Genomic DNA, 18,011 nt, shown 5'->3' on the forward strand with positions numbered 1-18,011 from the left:
GGATAGTCCTTGGCGCGTCGATCATCAGAACATTGCCGAAGAGGTCGAAACGTATCAATGCGGTGCCAGCAATGATGGTAAATGTGGCTCATACTTCCGCAGGTAAAACAAAGCGGACGCCTATTTACAGTGCACCAGGTGTCGGTTTCACGAAGCGATGGACCCTTCAACGGCTCGTAATGTGGAAAATGCCGCGTCTCGTTGGGATACGGCTCTTCGCATGGCGGCATTTCGTACGGCGGCACGACGGCAGGGCGCGCGGTGGCTATTCTTGCGGTGGCAACCAAGAAACGGCTGCTGATGGCTGGCGGTACGACGGCGCAATGTGCGGCGGGCAGGGAAGCGCGGCTGCGTAGCTCATGGTTTGCTGATCGTGAGTAGGATCAGCTGTTGAAAACGCTTGGCGTATTTCTTCACAGACGACTTCACCGACAGACACTGTGGCTGGTTCCGTGACCAGAGTCCGCAGCTTCAGCAGCTCTTCACGAACAATCTCTCGTATCAAACAGCGCAACGAGCTTTGATTGTCAGATGTTGTAGCGGCGACTTGAATGTGGGCACTGCTGGACAAGCGATCGTATTGTCGGCATCGCAGGTGAAGCACCCGCTTGATAGCCGTAGCTTCTTTCATGAAGTTTGTCACAGTGCTTGGCGGGTTCCGCAAAAGTCCGGCGAACAATTCCTCTTTAACCCCGCACATGAGGTAGCGTAACTTTTTGTCGTCGGTCATATGCGGATCAGCTCTACGGAAGAGACGGGCCATGTCCTCAGCGAACACTGCGACCGTTTCATTGGTTTGCTGAACCCGTAGCTCGAGTAAATGCTGCGCACGGTCACGCCAGTTGATATTGGCAAATGTGTCAATCCTCCCCTTTTTAAAGTCACTCCATGTTGACAAATTGCCTTCTCTGTTCTCGTACCAAGTACGAGCACTGTTGTCGAAATTGTCTCGGGAGAGTTCCCATTAGCACCTAATCTGACATCCCTTCGGTAGTGACGACACGGTTGTCCACAATGAATAAATAAATCAAAATAAAATTAAAGAAAAAAAAAGACAAAGATGAACCCTCGTTGTGAGCCACACCAAGCGCACGCAGTGAAACCATGCAAACACTGTTGTCCACAATGAAAAAAAATAATAATAATAAATAAAAATAAAATAAAAAGAAGACAAAACTGAACCGTTGTTGGGAGACACACCAATCGCACGCAGTGAAACCATGCACGTACGCACGGTGTTGAAAAGGAAGAGCGTATGACACGGATACTGCGGAAAACTATTCGGTAAAGTGCCCTCCATATCCAGTGCAGCCCCACATATGTTATGCGAACTAAAAGCGTGGCACTGCCAACACAAAAGTAGTTTTATTTTTTTTTTTTGGCTTAGAGGGGGAGCGCACATCCGTGCATGTGTTCGCGGCAACAAGAACAGCAGCGACGCTGGCTTGTGGGGCGCAAGGCCCCCCTGCCCACCTCGCGCACACCCGTGTGCCTGGGATTTGCCATGTTACGAGCACGCCACCACCACAGCCTCTCGCTTCATCCCCGACAGGTGAACCGCAAAAGACGCATGCTCATGCCAAAATGACCAAATCTGGGGCGAAATTCTTAGATCGTTCGCAGCGAAAATTTGTTATATCATGGTTTCCTCTATCTGTTACTTCTACATAGAAGTTGCAAATACAAGTGCTTCTACGAAGTAATGGCAGGGAATAGAACAACTTCGTTATATCGATGAATTTGTTATATGGAGGTTTGTAATAAGCAGGTTTAACTGTACAATGAACAACGGGCATATTTGTTATAACTCAACTAATTTGCATAATATATTTTTAAAAAATTGAAGAGAGGACTGTGCAACTGCCCCTCTTTCTGGTGCAAAAGCAGTGAGAACAATTTTCAATCGTACAGTAAAATATCTGTATAATGAACTTCAGGGGGCCGCGGCAATTCGTTTGTTATTTTGAAAGGCTGTTAGAGTGAAATCCCAAAAGTTAACCATAAATACTTACTTTCTACCAACCAAAACGACTTACCTTTAAAACGTTGGGTCTTTGAACTCGTTTTTCACGAGAAAAAAACAAATGCACTAGTGAACACTAAGAAATGCACGTTTATTTAAAGAAGTCTGATCTTTTTTTTTTTTTTCGACGTGTGCAGCACAAATTTTGCAGCACGAAGGCCTCCAGCTCATCCACATTCTTGTGGTGCGATTCAGAGGTGCGATCCACTTTATCGCTTAGCGAAAACTGCTTCCGCTTTTTCGCACTGCAGCTCGAATGCCGACTTGCTTTGCGGACGTGACAAGTAATCACCGAAAAGAGATGAACACGACTGACAAGGCCTCCTGGAGCACGTGTAGAAGTGACAAAGATAAGAAAGACCAAAAGCGTGTGGCTGTCATTGTCTTTCTGAAGAAAAGAAAGAGCTAAAACAGAAAATTCCTCGCGTTTTGTTTTCAGCTTCCTCACTGTCTTAGGTTTTCTGCGCCCATGCTTCCTGCTATGCAACTCCCACTCTGCCTCGTTGAACTTGCCCTCCCGTGTTGCCCTCACCCTTCGCCTTGGCACTTCTAAACCTGCAGCGTCAGTGTTTTAACAAAAAGAAACAAAAGAAGTCAATCTTTTGTTTTGTTTCTTTTCCCCTTCCGCACCATCGTGCGTGTTCTGAGAAGCAAGGCGCCTGTTCGCTGTGTCGTCTGCTAGCGTATCGCTCCGGTGGTCGCTACGAATTTCAGAACATGAGTTCGTTGTACTGAGGCATTGTAAATATAACGCGGAGCTAAATTAGTGTTCGTTATTCTGAAAAGTTCGGTATTTCAAAGTATATATAAGTGAAATAATTTTGCATTTGAACTATTAGCATTCGGCGTGGGATTTTTTTAAAGTTCAATTATCTGAAAAGTTCGTCAATGTGGGGTTCGTTCTACCGCTATTTCAATGTAGCAAGATTTGACTTTTTGTAGTATGCAAGTATAAACTGTAAAATGTGTTGGGTCTTAATATTAACTATACAGTAAAATCTAATTATTTGAACTGAGGTATTTAGACATCCCGCTTGATTCGAAACATTTCTGCGGTCTGGTATTTTTCAATGCAAGTCTGAGTGGATAACTTGAAGTGGCGGTTAACACCGGTCCAGTCAATTCAAAAACTTTGGCTGCCATATGCTCATTCCTGATCCCAATTTCGCTACAAGAGCCACAAGGCAATGCAGCTTAACGATGCTAGTGAGGGGCAGCTGAAGAAGCTGAGCCTTCCTAATTCCAGCGCAAAAAAGGAAAAGAAAAACAAGGTGGCCCTGTGGTCAACTGAAATGTGTGCCCGTGGAAAACAAAATTGCTTCACAGCAACAAAGCAGTGGCACGTGGGCAATATAGTGCATGCTTCTCGCAACGCCAGCGTCCTAAAATTAACTAGAGGGGACTGCAATTATTCAACCACCATGGAAATCATGGGCCATACCATGCTTTGCCTGGTCTACTGTTTGCAGGCTTTCAATGCACTTGTGGGTTTGTCTGTTGCAGTGTTACGGTTTCATTTCGAATAAAAGAACAAGCAGTTTTTAACTTTGTCACCCGATCGGAAATGGTGAGCCTAAAACATTAATGTGGTGAAGTGCAACTGCTGAACATGTGTCGAGTGTCGTTTTGTGACAAAGCAGCGCTAGGCCATGCGAAGCCAAATAGAGCCGAAAGTAAGAAAATTAGGATGATTGGTGTACAAACCATTATTTCCATGCTCATTGAAGCGCTATGCCTTGCAGCTTCCATAGACAATAGTGCCAGAGTTCCCTCTAATGTACTTATAAAAAACTCAATGGTCAGCACGTCATGACTTACCCATTCTTTCTGGGAACTATAAAGAAACTAATGAATGACAATGTGAAGGAATTCGCGATGTATGCGAACATGTGATTACCAGTTGCGACAGCTACTATTTGCGCACTTGCACTGCTTTCCTGTCAAGGGTGCAACCTACACTTTCAAAACGGTTTAGAGTCAGCAGGGACGAGCTGTGTTTATTTGAAATGGAGAAGGGTTGAGAAGAACTACATAATGCAACAAATGTGTTCCAACCTTTGGCAGCTCCTCTTCGATCACCTCATCATCACTCTCGACGACAATGACATCATCCGCGGCACTGGACTGCTGTGGCTCTTCTGCACTGGTTCCAGTGAGAGAACTAGACACACCTGAAAAAAAAAAAAAAAGAAAAGAAAAGTTTGGGGTGAGTGAATATTCAAACTTGCAAATGATTTTCAAATGTTTTTGCTGTCCTGCTTGACTGGCACTAAAGGTCCTGAAGGCAAATACAGTAAATGTCTGATTTTTCTTACTTCCTAGGGACTGCAAAATCGTCTGAAAACCAAGCTGCCCGAAAAACGAATGCATGCATTTTTATTCCACTCAAGCAGTCAGATCACCACAGCCACATTGTATATATAGTAGACTCTTCTTAAACGGAACTTAAACGGCCTTGTTCAAGTACTTTCTCACATAGTAGGCATGCATTGCTGAAAGTCTGCGCAGGAACTCTGTGCCACCATCGTGTTCAAAGTAGCGCTGCAACAGGATGACAGCATTTCTTGCTGCACTGTCAATGCTCTTGCAGCACTGAAATGAGCTCGAAATCACACACCATCTCATCACTACCTGAGCACAGGACGTCATCTTGAACTTCAGCTATAGGATCACCAAACTCAACCGCAAGTTCGCGCAATCAAGCCGTAAGGTGTTGTTCCTTGTGGACCAATGTAGTGCCCACATGAACGTACCTGCCTTGAGTGCCATCCGTCTTGTGTAGCTGCCTGCAAACACGACGTCCGTGTTGCAGCCCATGGACCAGGGCATAATAAAAAATGTGAAGGTATTGTATAGGCAGCATCTCGTCGAGCGCATGCTTTTGTGCATGGACAACTCGTCGCAATACGAGGTGAGTTTGCTTAGTGCTATCAACATGCTAGCGCGAGCTTGGACCCGCATGAAAGAAGAAACCATTGCCAATTGTTTCCGGGCCTGTGGTTTCATGGAAAACTCGGGGGATGCTTCTCCTTGTGCGCCAGTGGAAGTGCAAACAAATGAGCTCGACGACGGTAGCTTTCGCACCGCTCTCGGTGACGTCCGTTTTGACGAGTATGTCGCTGTGGACAGCAACGTCGAAACATGCGGTCCACTAACGGACAGCGAAATCGTGCAGATGGTTCGGCCCCATGACTGCATTCCTGAAAATGACGATGATGACGACGACATCGGAAATGAGCCACCACCGAGGGCTGCCGATGTAGCTGCGAGTCTTGCTTTTGCGCAGCGGTTTTTTGTTGGAGAACACAACGCCAAAGAAGCACTTCGACACGTGTATTCCTTACAAAACTTGCTAGCCGCAGCCAGATTCGGCAAGCAGAAGATGATGACAGACTATTTTTCCTAAAAACTGTTGCGCTTTTAAACTAATAAAAGTGCCGTTTTTAGTGCTTTTTGCTTAATTCGAAATTCGTTTAATTCGAAGTTTTTTGCGGTTCCCGTGAACTTCGTATTAACGGGAGTCGACTGTATTAGCTTGCAGTACTGACCATCGTATTACGTGGGCGAGGAGCCCAAAGCTCCCTCCTCTTTGACCTACTGCATTGTTCTTTTGAGTGTTTTGAATGTACGCAACGGGAGTGATGTAACCCACGACTGGCTGTCTTCTGCACATCGTCAGTGCCGCTGGCCAGGAATGCGGTTGAGACATCGAGCAATAGACATGCCTGGGACGTGTGCAACTGCCTGCAGTCCAGCGCCCTCGTGAGTGCTGGTCGCAACCAGAAAACGTGTGGGTGCATGTGAAAGTTTCTCACGCCGACAGCAACGTTGCCGTTACAGTACTGATACTGAGGTAAAGTCCTCGAGCCAGACAGTGCAGCAGCGTCAACTGGCGTCGCTATCGTGGTGCACAAACATTCTTTAGAGACATATGTTGTCATCTTTTGTTAGAGCTTGTGTAGCTGGTTTTTTTCTTTGTTCTTTTCGGGATATAGTTTGAATTAGATTGGGGAAATGTGGGGGTGCTAACACTCCCAGTAAAGTAGTTAGCGTCTCATGGCACACATGTCTCATGCATAGACCGCATTTTGGGTACACAACTCCCAAGCGGTCGGTGGCGTTGTGCCAGTGAGCATTTGTTATCGCCACGATCACCATCACAGTTAGTGCTTAGCACCGGGACTGACCTGACGGCAGGCTTGGTTGGTGGCGCCCGAGATATGAGCGGGCTTTCTTTGCGTGTGGCAGAGGGAGCAAGCGGTTGTATCTCGCGGTGTGCCTGTGAGGACAGCGCTGCGGGTCGTTGGTCGCGAGCCCGCGCGTGAGTCAAGCGTTGACGATGCTGCCTTGAGTGTGTTCTTGTGTTTGTAATGTTGTTGAGTGCTGTGTAAAATTGTGTAAGGTTGTTTTAGCATGTTGATCACAATTGATGTATTTATTTTAGCTGGTGATATCACCGTTCTAAAAGTAGTTAAATAAATGTGTTGTTTATTTCGTTCCGATCGTGTCTACTGTGTCCGTTCACTCCAAATGCGTGGCGCTCACCATATTCAGACCCCACAGGGTAATACGTTAATTTAACTTTAAGGGGGGACGTGGGTTCTAAATTTTTTTCAAATTTTTTGCTCAATCTTAACCAAGCTTCACTACTTAAGCTAGTTTTTCATGCTGATTTCAAATCTCTAATTTGTTTCTTAATATTTCAAGTGGTTTAGAAAATATGACGGTCTGAATCTTAATTGATTGCATACTGCTTACGGGACTTCTTGGCAATTTATTCTTGCTAAATTCAAAAAGTGAACGCATAATCTCAATGCTGGAGACTTGCTGTAGGGGGTGATGCTATTTTTATCCATTTGAAGGCTTTTTATAAGCAAGAAAACAGACGATCACTTATGGTCACTATACTACCATAAATTTCTCTCACTAAAATCTTCAATGGTAATTTTTGAAGTGATGCTAGAGAAATAGAAATAGCATCACCCCCTAGATCATGTCAAGACGAATAAAATGATACCAACTTTGTCGCATTCACTCAAGTTTAACATAGGAAAAAGCCCTGTAAGGCCGAGTGCAATGTGCAAAAACATCGAATTGAGAAAAACGCGTTTGAAGTTTCTAGCAACTTTAACTTTTGCTAAAGTAAAGCTACAGCGATATTAATGACATCATTCTGTAGCTCTATATTATAGGATAAATGGCCACGCTAAATTTCATTGTACCCACACAGAATACTGCTCACAGCTTGTTCTAGAACTATAATGATTGATTTGTGGGGTTTAACGTCCCAAAACCACCATGTGATTATGAGAGACGCCGTAGTGGAGGGCTCCGGAAATTTTGACCACCTGGGGTTCTTTAACGTGCACCCATGTTCTAGAACTATGAAATAGTGATTGACTCAGCATGAAAACAATTATTTTTTTACTTTGTTGTCGTTCCAATGCCTTGCAAGTGAAAGGAACACAAAAAAATCATGTAATAATGTTGTCCTTGGATAGACAATAGATTTACACAATGTTTGGGTCTAAAACCAAGAATATTTATTTTTGCAAAAATTCTCGCTATTTGCCATCATGACTGTTTACAGCAGACTAGGGCTGTAAGCAGAGTCCCCTGCTGGCTTGTGACGCTTTGAAAGTCTTTCTCTTATTAAACTGCTATCGAGATGCTCTCTTCGCGATTTTCGCAGCCTGCCCTTGTCCTTCTCAAGGCTGCGACGCACCAAGTTATTGCCAGCACTGTAGCCCAGCTTCTCGGCAATTTCCACGTTGCTCTTGGTTGTGCCTTGGTTGAAACAGCTGATGGCTTCGGCAACTGCCCTTTTAATGCTCAGCAAGGATGCATGCTGAGTTTTGGGGGCCTGCTGCCAAATCATATCGTGCAGGCTCTCACTTGGGTTCTGGGTGATCCCATCGCTGCACCTTTCCAAGAGGGCATTGTCGCTCAGCCGCCTAAACACAGGCTCCAATGCCTCAATTACGAAATCAGGCAGGCTGTCCTTGTGTGGTGGCGGCTTTTCATTTTTCGCAAGAGGTCTCTGAAATTTGCACCAGGATTCAGGGCCTTCAGGGCAAAGGTCATGCTTTGGTGCCTCGTCAGTTGAAGACATGTGGTTCAAAGTTGCTAGAACAGCCTTCTGCATACCTGGAACATCGTTCCTGTGGCTTCTCAATGCGTAGCCATAGTATGAGGTGATCTTTATCTTTTCGTGCGTAAGTCTGCCCTTTCCACCAAGTGAGCCACCTTAAGCTTTTTTTTTTTCTCTACAAGGGTACGTAAGGCAGCTCCCATACGCTTGTGTACATGATTTGCGCAGTCCTTTTTGGCCACCTTTACGAAGCCGTACACCTCTTTTTCTGTGAGTGCATGGAATGTCCTGCTGTCGCCGTTCGACAGCATTGTCGTATAACGAAATGGGTGGCGATGTGGGCTTGTTGGTGAAACATTTGAAAGAAATTTATGTAGCGCTCTATCTTCTCAGTCTATTCTTTCCTGTGTTCGTTTTTTCGCCTCGCGCTACATAAATTTAGCGCTCTGTCTTCTCAGTCTATTCTTTTCTGTGTTAGTTTTTTCACCTCGCGCTACATAAATTTCTTTCGTATAACGAAGCTTGTGCTTTTAAGTGACCACTCAAACAAGCGTAGTGCTACCTCCACTTCCATCTCGCCAGCATTACAATCAACATTCTTCTGGCACAGAGGGGCATGCCGAATGGGCCAGGCAGAATGTCCTGCTTCTCCTTCCTTGGGTCCTGTGGTGCAAGCCAGGCAAAAGTTCAATAGCACGATATGGTCTATCACAAGGTCACTATACATCTCAACAATGCAGCCAACACATATATGCGAGCTATGTCCACGCGTAAGCCAGCTGCCGTCATAAATGACGTCGACGTTTCCGGGCGCGTTGCCGAACTCCGCATAGAGCTCCTTGACGCGAGCAACGCTCGCCGCTTCGTATTCGGCAACAGTGGCACAGCAGGCTTCTTTCATTTTATTCATGTGGCTTTGGTAACTCTTGTGGTGAAGCCCTCGATGCGAAATATTCATCCCGGCAAAGAAGTCCGACAGAGCTGTTGCCCCCTTGTCGATACTGTTGATGGCCTTCATGGCACGCATATTAACTTCAAACGGCCTTATTTTGGCGTCGGTCTCGTCGGCTATACGTGGGGACGAAAAACGCTCTTCGCGAAAGTCACAACTGCCGCATGTGACTATGAGCTTCGAACACAACCAGTATTCCTCCTTGGCCTTTGAAATAGTGACGCTTCTTTCACCGCATTCTGGGCGTGCGACAAGTCCAAATAACGAGCGTATCGTCGCCAGATCAACAATAACAAATTCTGTCTCGTTTTCTTTGCCACCATCCTCCAGATCAATATCTAGTAACTCGAACTTACGTTCCGTCGTGCACTGCGATGCGAGTGATGCCTTCAAGCCCGCTGCATTTCTCGCACACTCAGCCAACTCGTCCGCCGAATAAAACGCCGTGTCAATGCGGTCTAGGATGCTGCTGGAAGTGCAAGATGACGATCCGACGACGACACAATCCGATGAGGTGCTGCTGCAAGGCACAGGAGAGTGCACCGCTTCAGACACAAGCGGCCGCGGCTGCGCGCCGTCGTCGGAATGCGCCGCTTCGGCGGCATCGGGCGAAATCGGCTGCACGTTGTCGGCTGCTTTTTTTTCTGGCGGGCGTTCCACGGGCGCTTCCGTTTCTTGCTATACGCTTGGTGCGTCTTCTTCTTTAGACGAGCGTCTCCAATCATGCCGGCAAAAGACGGAAAGTCGGTGCGTCGGTCGCGTAGCACAAGCAGGCACGTGCGGGAAGCAGACGAACAATGTGCGCGAACGAGAACCGGCGACCGACGAACAATATACAAAAAAAAAAAGCGCGGGCAACTTTGGCCGCATCAGCCAATGGGAAGGGAGGAACGGGGGCTCGCCTGGTGCGCGCTCGCTCCAGCCAATTAGCGGCCCGGAAGGGGGCTCCAGAAAAGGGGCGAGGGCAGCCGTTCTGTTTAAGCGACGCCATTTTGAAGGGTGGCAAAATTCGCGCAAAGGAATCAGCTTCAAAACAGGCCCATGATGGCAGCGATCGGCCGACTGCCTCGACGGCGGCGTGCGCGGCAAGTTTGAACGAATTTGCCCTGCCGTGGGTTGTTTTGCGGCTCCCGTGGAGACTTCATAATCAATTTTAATCCATTTACTGATCGAATTCAGCGTTCACAATTTGAGGACACGTGCTTATAGGTCTAAAAATTTCAAATATCGCATTTTCTCAAAATCGACTTTTTGGCCATTTTTCACCATTCTAAGACGCGCGTTACCCCTGAAAGTAAAGCCTCACGGCAGTGCAAAGTTTTCCTAAATAGATGTTTTTACTGTTTGGCACCATTTGGCTGCAGACAAACACCTTTACAGGGGATTACATGCGAGTTAATATACCGTATTTACTCGCGTAATTCTCGCACTTGCATAATCCTCGCACCCCCCCCCCCATCGCCCAACAAAAATATTTTTTTCTTTCCTCGAGTAATTATCGCACCCCCGAAAATCACTGTAATAATGTCGTCTACTCATTCCAGCTGTTGATGATGATAGTGCACGCCATCTGGCGCCATCTCTTAAGCATCAGGCATACTATAATTGCACGGAGATTCAATCCAATCCAAGCCAAGCTAAAGCGGCAGAGCACCTTGCGGCGTGTTTTGTACATTGTGTCGGTAATTTTGTCATGTTATGGGGCGATACTGAAGCTACACGGCTGCTTTCAGGTTGAAAGTGATTGATCGTGCACCAAACAATGGCAACAGGGCCGCCAGTAGTCCCTTCGGAGTCGACGATTTTTGTGTTCGCTACTGGTGACGGCAGCTGAAAGCCACCAAGATGCGTTGGGCCTGCCGTGTGCTTAAGACTGAGATAGAGGGTAAACTTTATTTCTTCAGAAGGAAACTGCAGATGATTCCGTTAAATAACCATCAGCCCAATACTGACACACTAAGCTTACCTTTTGAGGGCTCCTGTTGAGCGATGAACGCTACTGCTACGCCCACAACACACACAAGCTTTGCGTATGGTATTCCAATTCCCAACTATTTAATTGCACTTTTTGTGTCTCGAATAAATCTTGCCTTGTGTTGAACCTCTGCTTTTATTGTTGAGGTCAATTTTAATTAGTACTTCTCAAAGCTTGCTGTTAGTTGCTGGGGTGAGAATCCTGATTTGCAGCCACATCGTTTTTTTTTGCTCTGTAGGTTTTCGTGGAAAGTTTTCTGCGCGTAATTCTCGCACCCCCCAACTTTGCACTCGTTTTCCGCCAAAAACAGTGCGAGGATTGTGCGAGAAAATACGGTACACATAGACAGATGAATGGGACGAATTGAGCGAGTTGGTAAAAATTTTTTACAGCGTTGCACACATCTCCTACAGTGAAATAATCTTTACAGGGAGTTACACGCAAATTATTATACACCTATTTACTCATTTGCAATACTTCAAAACTTATAGTAATTTCAATTTGTGTCAAAGCCAATTCAAATATCGCATTACTTATTTATATTTTTGGAAGCATTCGAATTTCCACACATGCCTAGTTAGAGTCCTTTTTCTTCATGTGTAAAGTGTTGTGAACACTACACCGATTGCATAAAATCATGTCAATAAACACAATTTCTCCTTTGCATTGCCTCGTACTTGATAAGAAAACTGCAGAACATCACTGCTCCAGCACTTCCCAACCCAACCAAAAGAAACGCCTTTATGCTGCTAATTAATAAGAATATGCTGAAAGACCTTCTGCAACCTCTTTTCAGTCACTCTGCTCGAATGTATTTGAAAACTATTTGTGAAATACAAAGAAATAGTCTATTCTCTTTGCACCCAAAACTTCGCGATAATTAATTAGACAAGAGTCTTTAACAAGACAGCAGGCGAGCTGAAAAGACACCCACCTTCCTCAATTGGCTCAACCAATGGGGATGCCTCCTGAGTGCAGATGACCTCGGCTGTGCTCATGGATGGTTTGAGCTTTTTGGAGAGCGGAGACTCAGATCGGTGTGCGGTTGAACCCAGGCTGCTTTGCGTATCCGAACTGCATAAACACCATCATCATCAGCCTGACTACAGCCACTACAGGACAATGGCCTCTCCCATGTTCTGCCTCTAAACCTCGTCCTGTGCTCTCTGCCGCCACATTATACCTGCAAACATCTTAATCTCATCTGTTCACTGAACTTTCTGCTTCCCTCTCACGCATTTGCCTTCTTTTAGAAACCAGTCAGTTACCCTGAATAATGACTGGAGTTTATCCTGACTACAAGCTACGTGCCCGGCTTATGTTCATTCTTCTAGGCTTGTGCAAATAGTGAATTTTAAGTTTGAAGCGAATTTGAAGTGAATACCGTATTTACTTATGTAATCCTCGCACTAGCATAATTCTCGCATCCCCACATCGCCGAACAAAAATACGATTTCCTTTTTTTCCTCGAGTAATTATCGCACCCCCGAAAACTGCCGCAATAATGTCGTCTGCTCGTTCCAGCCACTGACAATGATAGCGCGCGCCATCTCATAAGCATCAAGCGTACTATTACTGCACAAAGATTCAATTCAAGCCAAGCCAAGCCAAAGCAGCAAGTGTGCGCTGTGGCGTGTTTTGTATGTTGCGTCGGTAATCTTGTCACGTTATGGGGCGATACTGAAGCTACACAGCTGCTTTCAAGTTGAAAGTGATTGATCGTGCACCAAACAATGGCAACAGGGCCGCGGTAGGCCCTTCGGAGTTGACGATTTTTGTGTTCGCTACTGGTGACGGCAGCTGAGAGCCACCAAGACGCGTTGGGCTTGCCGTGTGCTTAAGACTTAGAGTAATGGTAAACTTTATTTCTTCAGAAGGAAACTGCAGATGAATCTGTTAAATAACCATCAGCCCAATACTGACACCCTACGCTTACCTTTTGAGGGCTCCTGTTGAGCAACGAACACTACTGCCACGCCCACAACGCCCACAAGCTTCGCGTATGGTATTCCGATTCCCGACTATTTGATTGCACTTTTTGTGTCTCGAATAAATCTTGCCTCAGGTTGAACCTCTGCTTTTATTGTTGAGGTCAATTTTAATTAGTACTTTTCAAAGCTTGTTGTTAGATGCTGGTGGGAGAATCCTGATTTGCGGCCACTTCTTTTTTTTTTTTCGCTCTGTATGTTGGAAAGTTTTTCCCGCGTAATTCTCGCACCTTCCCAACTTTGCATCGGTATTGCGCCAAGAAAAGTGCGAGGATTGTGCGAGTAAATATGGTAGTCATTTTCCTTTAATAATTTCGAATAGAATTTGAATAGCATATATGGCATAAAAGAAAGGGCATATTTGTCATGACCTAAGTAACCAGCACAATACTTCTTTAAAATTTGAATAAGGCCTCTAGAAAAATGTTATTTTTTTTTGTTGTTGTTCAAAGGAAGTCGAAGCAGCTTTGAGTAGTAGCAGGATTTCACTTTTGGTAGAATGCAAGTGATAATCAGTGAAAGGCGTAACATTTTAGAATTTATACTTAGAGCATATAAACCGCCATGACAAACTTTTAAGGTTAAAAAAATGACGAATCAATTTGAAGGTAATATGTTTATTTAAAGGGGCCCTGTAATACTTTTTGCTCGAGCCATGGAATGGATTCACTAAAAAAGCTTATTGTATCACGAATTCGCCGTCGCAAAAATTTTAGAACCCATCCAGTACGAGCGTTGTTGTAAAGATTTGTCACATGCTGTAATTTCATTATCTCTTCTCATACCGACGACAGCGCTGAAAACTAAGCGGGGAGGTATGGCACAGTGGGGGAAGAAAATACGCTATGCACGCCTCTTGACCTTGAGCACTTTTTCTTTTTGTTTTGTTTTTTAATACATGGCTTTTCAGTGTGATCGTGCACGTATGTGTGGACAAGTCGCAGTCCCCTGCGGCGGCTCCAGTAACGACCGAGCGCATCATGCTCAAGCCAGCCAATGCCTGTGACATGTGATTCTTGATCTTGTGGCATCATTCGCCGAGGGAAGAGAGCAATTCTTAGCTGAATTTGAGGATTTATTGTGAATTCCAGGCCACATGCTGCGCTGTAATAATAGGCTCACGTGTTCCTGCAATAATAGGCTCGCGTGTTCTCGGTAGCCTCAACTACTGATCGACAGCATTTTCTGACTATTCTCAAAAACGTTCTTTCACGGCTCAGCACACCTACACTGCAGTAAAACAACCTTTACAAAAAATTACAAATAGATTATTGTACGCCTATTTGTTCATACTTGGAAATCTTCATTAACTTAAATTCGAATCGAAGCGAATTGGAATACTCTACTATTCATTGAAAGCATTGAAATATTTTCGCAAGACTACATTCTTCCATTCAAGTATAATATCTTTAACCCCGCCATTTTTTCCCTCTGCTCTTTTCCTGCCTCTTAAGGTTACACCGACTATGTTTATGTAAAAGACTATGTCTACTTAGGGCAGGTAATAACCGCGGAGCCGAACAACGAGACTGAAGTAACTACTAGAAGAATAAGAATGGGGTGGAGCACATTTGGCAATCACTCTCAAATTATGACAGGTAGATTGCCACTATCCCTCAAGAGGAGGGTATATAACAGCAGTATCTTACCGGCACTTAGCTACAGAGCAGAAACCTGGAGACTTACAAAGAGGGTTCAGCTTAAATTGAGGACGACACAGCGAGCAATGGAAACAAAAATGGTAGGTGTAACCTTAAGAGACAAGAAGAGAGCAGAGTAGATTAGGGAACAAACGGGGGTTAAGGATATCATAGCTGAAGTCAAGAAGAAGAAATGGACATGGGCTGGGCATGTAGCGCGTAGACAGGATAACCGCTGGTCGTTAAGGATAACTAACTGGATTCACAGAGAAGGCAAGCGGGTTATAGAGGGAGACATAAGGTTAGGTGGGCAGATGAGATTAAGAAGTTTGCGGGTATAAATTGGCAGCAGCAAGCACAAACCCGGGTTAACTGGCGGAAGATGAGAGAGGCCTTTGTCCTGCAGTGGACGTAGTCAGGCTGATGATGATGATAAGGTTACACCTATCTGTTCGCATTGCTCGCTGCGTCAATTTAAGTTGAACCTTTTTTGCGCGCCTCCAGATTTCTGCTGCATAAGTAAGTAATGATAAAATGCATGAACTCTGTTCAACTACTTCCACACTTAAACCAAAGCGGGCGCAACAAGAGAATATGCTTGAAAGATAAAGATACAGCAGGCTTATTGAATGGAACATGAAGGTACCCGGAGTTTCATTTACTAAGACAGTAGTTTTCAAATGGGAGTGAAGCTATTTTTATGATCTGCGAAACCCTCACTTTTCTTTAAGCGTGACTGTGCCACGTATTGATAAACTGTCCAAAATGAAGCAATGTGGCACGTTTATTGATGTTTTCGGTAGCAATAAAAGGCCTCTGTTTCATGCTCCAATTGGGTTAATTTACCTACATACCCCCTCCCCTCCCTCCCTTCCCTCTACTGCAAGGGGTCCCCCATCACTTCTGCCAAACAACAAGGGGTCCCTGACACATCCATGACTGAGAACCACTGTACTAAAAGATGATGCAGAGTTCAAGTCTGAGACGAATCATATTGGCGGAAGTTCCATTTAAGCAGCAATTCGATTTGCTAAGAGTCTACTGTACAAGTTAAGGTGACAGTTTTCAATGATGTCATCTGCAAGAAAACTCAGCGCTGGCTAAAGCACTTATTATGCCCCTTAAGCTAGACCTCAGCAATGCTAACATTAGCTTTGCCAATCCCAAGTACAATATTTTGTCATGAACGTTTTTCACTGGATAGCCTAACATGCACCAACCAATCGGCTGAAATTAGCAGCATGCTGATGCAAGAATCAAATGACCAACACAGTAAATGTTACACACATGTTCATAGACCAATACAATTACGTCATACATACCTTGAGAAAGCACACCAATTTTTTCTTTTTAAATGAAAAAGCACATCTCTTCCCAAGGCAACATCCGCTCTACAGTCAAACATCCATATGTAGGCATGTGCAAATAGCAAACTTTTAGTTTGAAGCGAATAGTGATTTTGGTTGAATAATTTCGAATCAAATTAAAATAGTATAAATATCCCATATGAAAAAAAGAGGCTTACAAGTCATGATCAAACTAACCTGCACAATATTTTTAAACTGAAACAATGCCTGTGTAAATCGCGATTTTTGCATCATAGGAAGTGAAAACAACTTTAATAGTTACAGGATTTGACTTTTAGTAGAATGGTGTTTATAACCTACAAAATATGCTACGTATTAAAATTGGCGATACTGAGAGCATACATAAGTCGACATAACAAGTTTTTAAACTTAAAGAATGATGAAACGATGTGAAGGTGATATGTTTATTTAACCTTGAAGTAGGGTTTTACGACAATGCGAATTTCTTCTAAATACTTGTTTTCACTGCTCAGCACCTCTCTACTGCAACGAAGCCACCTTTACAATAAGTTGCACGCAGATTTGTGTACATTTATTTGTTCGTTTCGTATACTTAGAAATTTTCAATCATTTAAATTTGATTCGAAGGAAATTCGAATACTGCATTATTTGTTTGAGTAGTAGCACAAGCCTATCCATAGGACTGCCAAATACAACCTGCATTCGTATGTATGCCATTGACAAAGCATGCCTCGTGGGTTTCTGACCGAATAAACACGAGACATTTTTTCACCTAGACGGCTCCTGGTCCACATCCCGGGGCCGCTTGAGTGCCCCGGCTGCTCCAGAGACCGAAGATGGACCCTCATCTGGCGCTGCAGAAAACAACACAATGCAACACATTTCATAATGCCAATCATGGGATACAGTCAAACTCGGACACAAGAAACATCCATAATGCATGACTTTTGAGAACATTTTTGATAACCAAAAAATTTTAAATTGGCTTGAATGCACCAAAAATATGAATTATCAGCACTTTCATAATAGAGAGCGTACTGCCCTTCTTGATACCAAACGAATGTGGTGGACCTTTAAAAGGTAGAAAAAAAATGTAATCAGGCAGCACAACACGATTTCTTAAAGCAACACTTTCATGAAGCCACTTTTCTTTAGTGTGCCCGATGATGCAAAGAATAGTCATGTGGGACAAAACGTTGTGAAATTTTAGCACTGGCTACACTGAATTACTTGCTACACTGAATCACTTGCTGTCATCATTGGTTATTAGGCACCACTACTGAGACTTTGCCCGACGTAGCAGCATCCAAATGAATTAAGACACCTTTTGAAAGAGCACTCCAAACAAGCAGCAATGACTACACCAATATGCAAATGATTTTATACGAACCAGCCACAGTGCTGGGCTCGGCTGGTTGTGCCGACGGTGTGAGGGTGACTGACACCGTGCTGGTTGGCACCACAAGTTCTACGCCAGAGTCTGTCTCTGCAAAAGGTAGTTGAAAAAAAGTATGAACCGAAACATCGTATTGCCACATGTGTTTATTAAGACAAAAGCCTTAGATGCCTCATCAAACAAGAAAAACGATCGGTGTCGGCATCTAACTTTGGCGGCACCGACATGAGAGATGCAACAAAACATGACTTGATGATGTCCTTGTATGACACCATCATGACGCCACTGCGGCATCACATGACATAATTGATCGGCAGGCTGATCTCAGACCAAAAAAAGTGAGTGGCAGAAGGTTTACACTGTCTCCGATCCTAGAGGCATTGAAAAACCTTATTACACTCAAACCTCGTTATAGCGTAACAGGACATAAAAAATAATGGATATAACAAAGTAAATGAAATTCCCTTTGAAAGCTTCATTGAGGACCATGCATTTTCAACCTCGTTGTAAGGAAGTAAAATTCACCGGTGAATGGATATAAGGAACTAAATTAGTCTATCAAATAGTTTATCAAAGAAAAAAAAAAACGACCGTAGGGTGTTGAGTATATCGTTTTCT

At 44.3% G+C, this 18,011-nt stretch overlaps 1 protein-coding gene across 7 annotated transcripts in view; it reads right to left on the minus strand.

The window, feature by feature from the left end:
- Mgtor (nuclear basket protein megator) overlaps positions 1 to 18,011 on the minus strand; it is a 905,575-nt gene that overhangs the window by 612,697 nt on the left and 274,867 nt on the right. For all 7 annotated transcript variants that reach the window (XR_012884775.1, XM_075868440.1, XM_075868441.1 and 4 more), the window contains exons 36-39: positions 17,388 to 17,483; positions 16,770 to 16,851; positions 11,976 to 12,115; positions 4,079 to 4,194 (exon numbers count right to left, since the gene is read on the minus strand). Coding sequence is in view for 6 of the 7 variants with exons in the window: in XM_075868440.1 (XP_075724555.1) it covers positions 4,079 to 4,194; positions 11,976 to 12,115; positions 16,770 to 16,851; positions 17,388 to 17,483 (434 nt within the window). In the remaining variant the exon portion in view is untranslated. The remainder of the gene's footprint in view (positions 1 to 4,078; positions 4,195 to 11,975; positions 12,116 to 16,769; positions 16,852 to 17,387; positions 17,484 to 18,011) is intronic.

Source organism: Rhipicephalus microplus, chromosome 7 (assembly GCF_043290135.1).
Source record: "Rhipicephalus microplus isolate Deutch F79 chromosome 7, USDA_Rmic, whole genome shotgun sequence".
Classification (NCBI taxonomy): domain Eukaryota; kingdom Metazoa; phylum Arthropoda; class Arachnida; order Ixodida; family Ixodidae; genus Rhipicephalus; species Rhipicephalus microplus.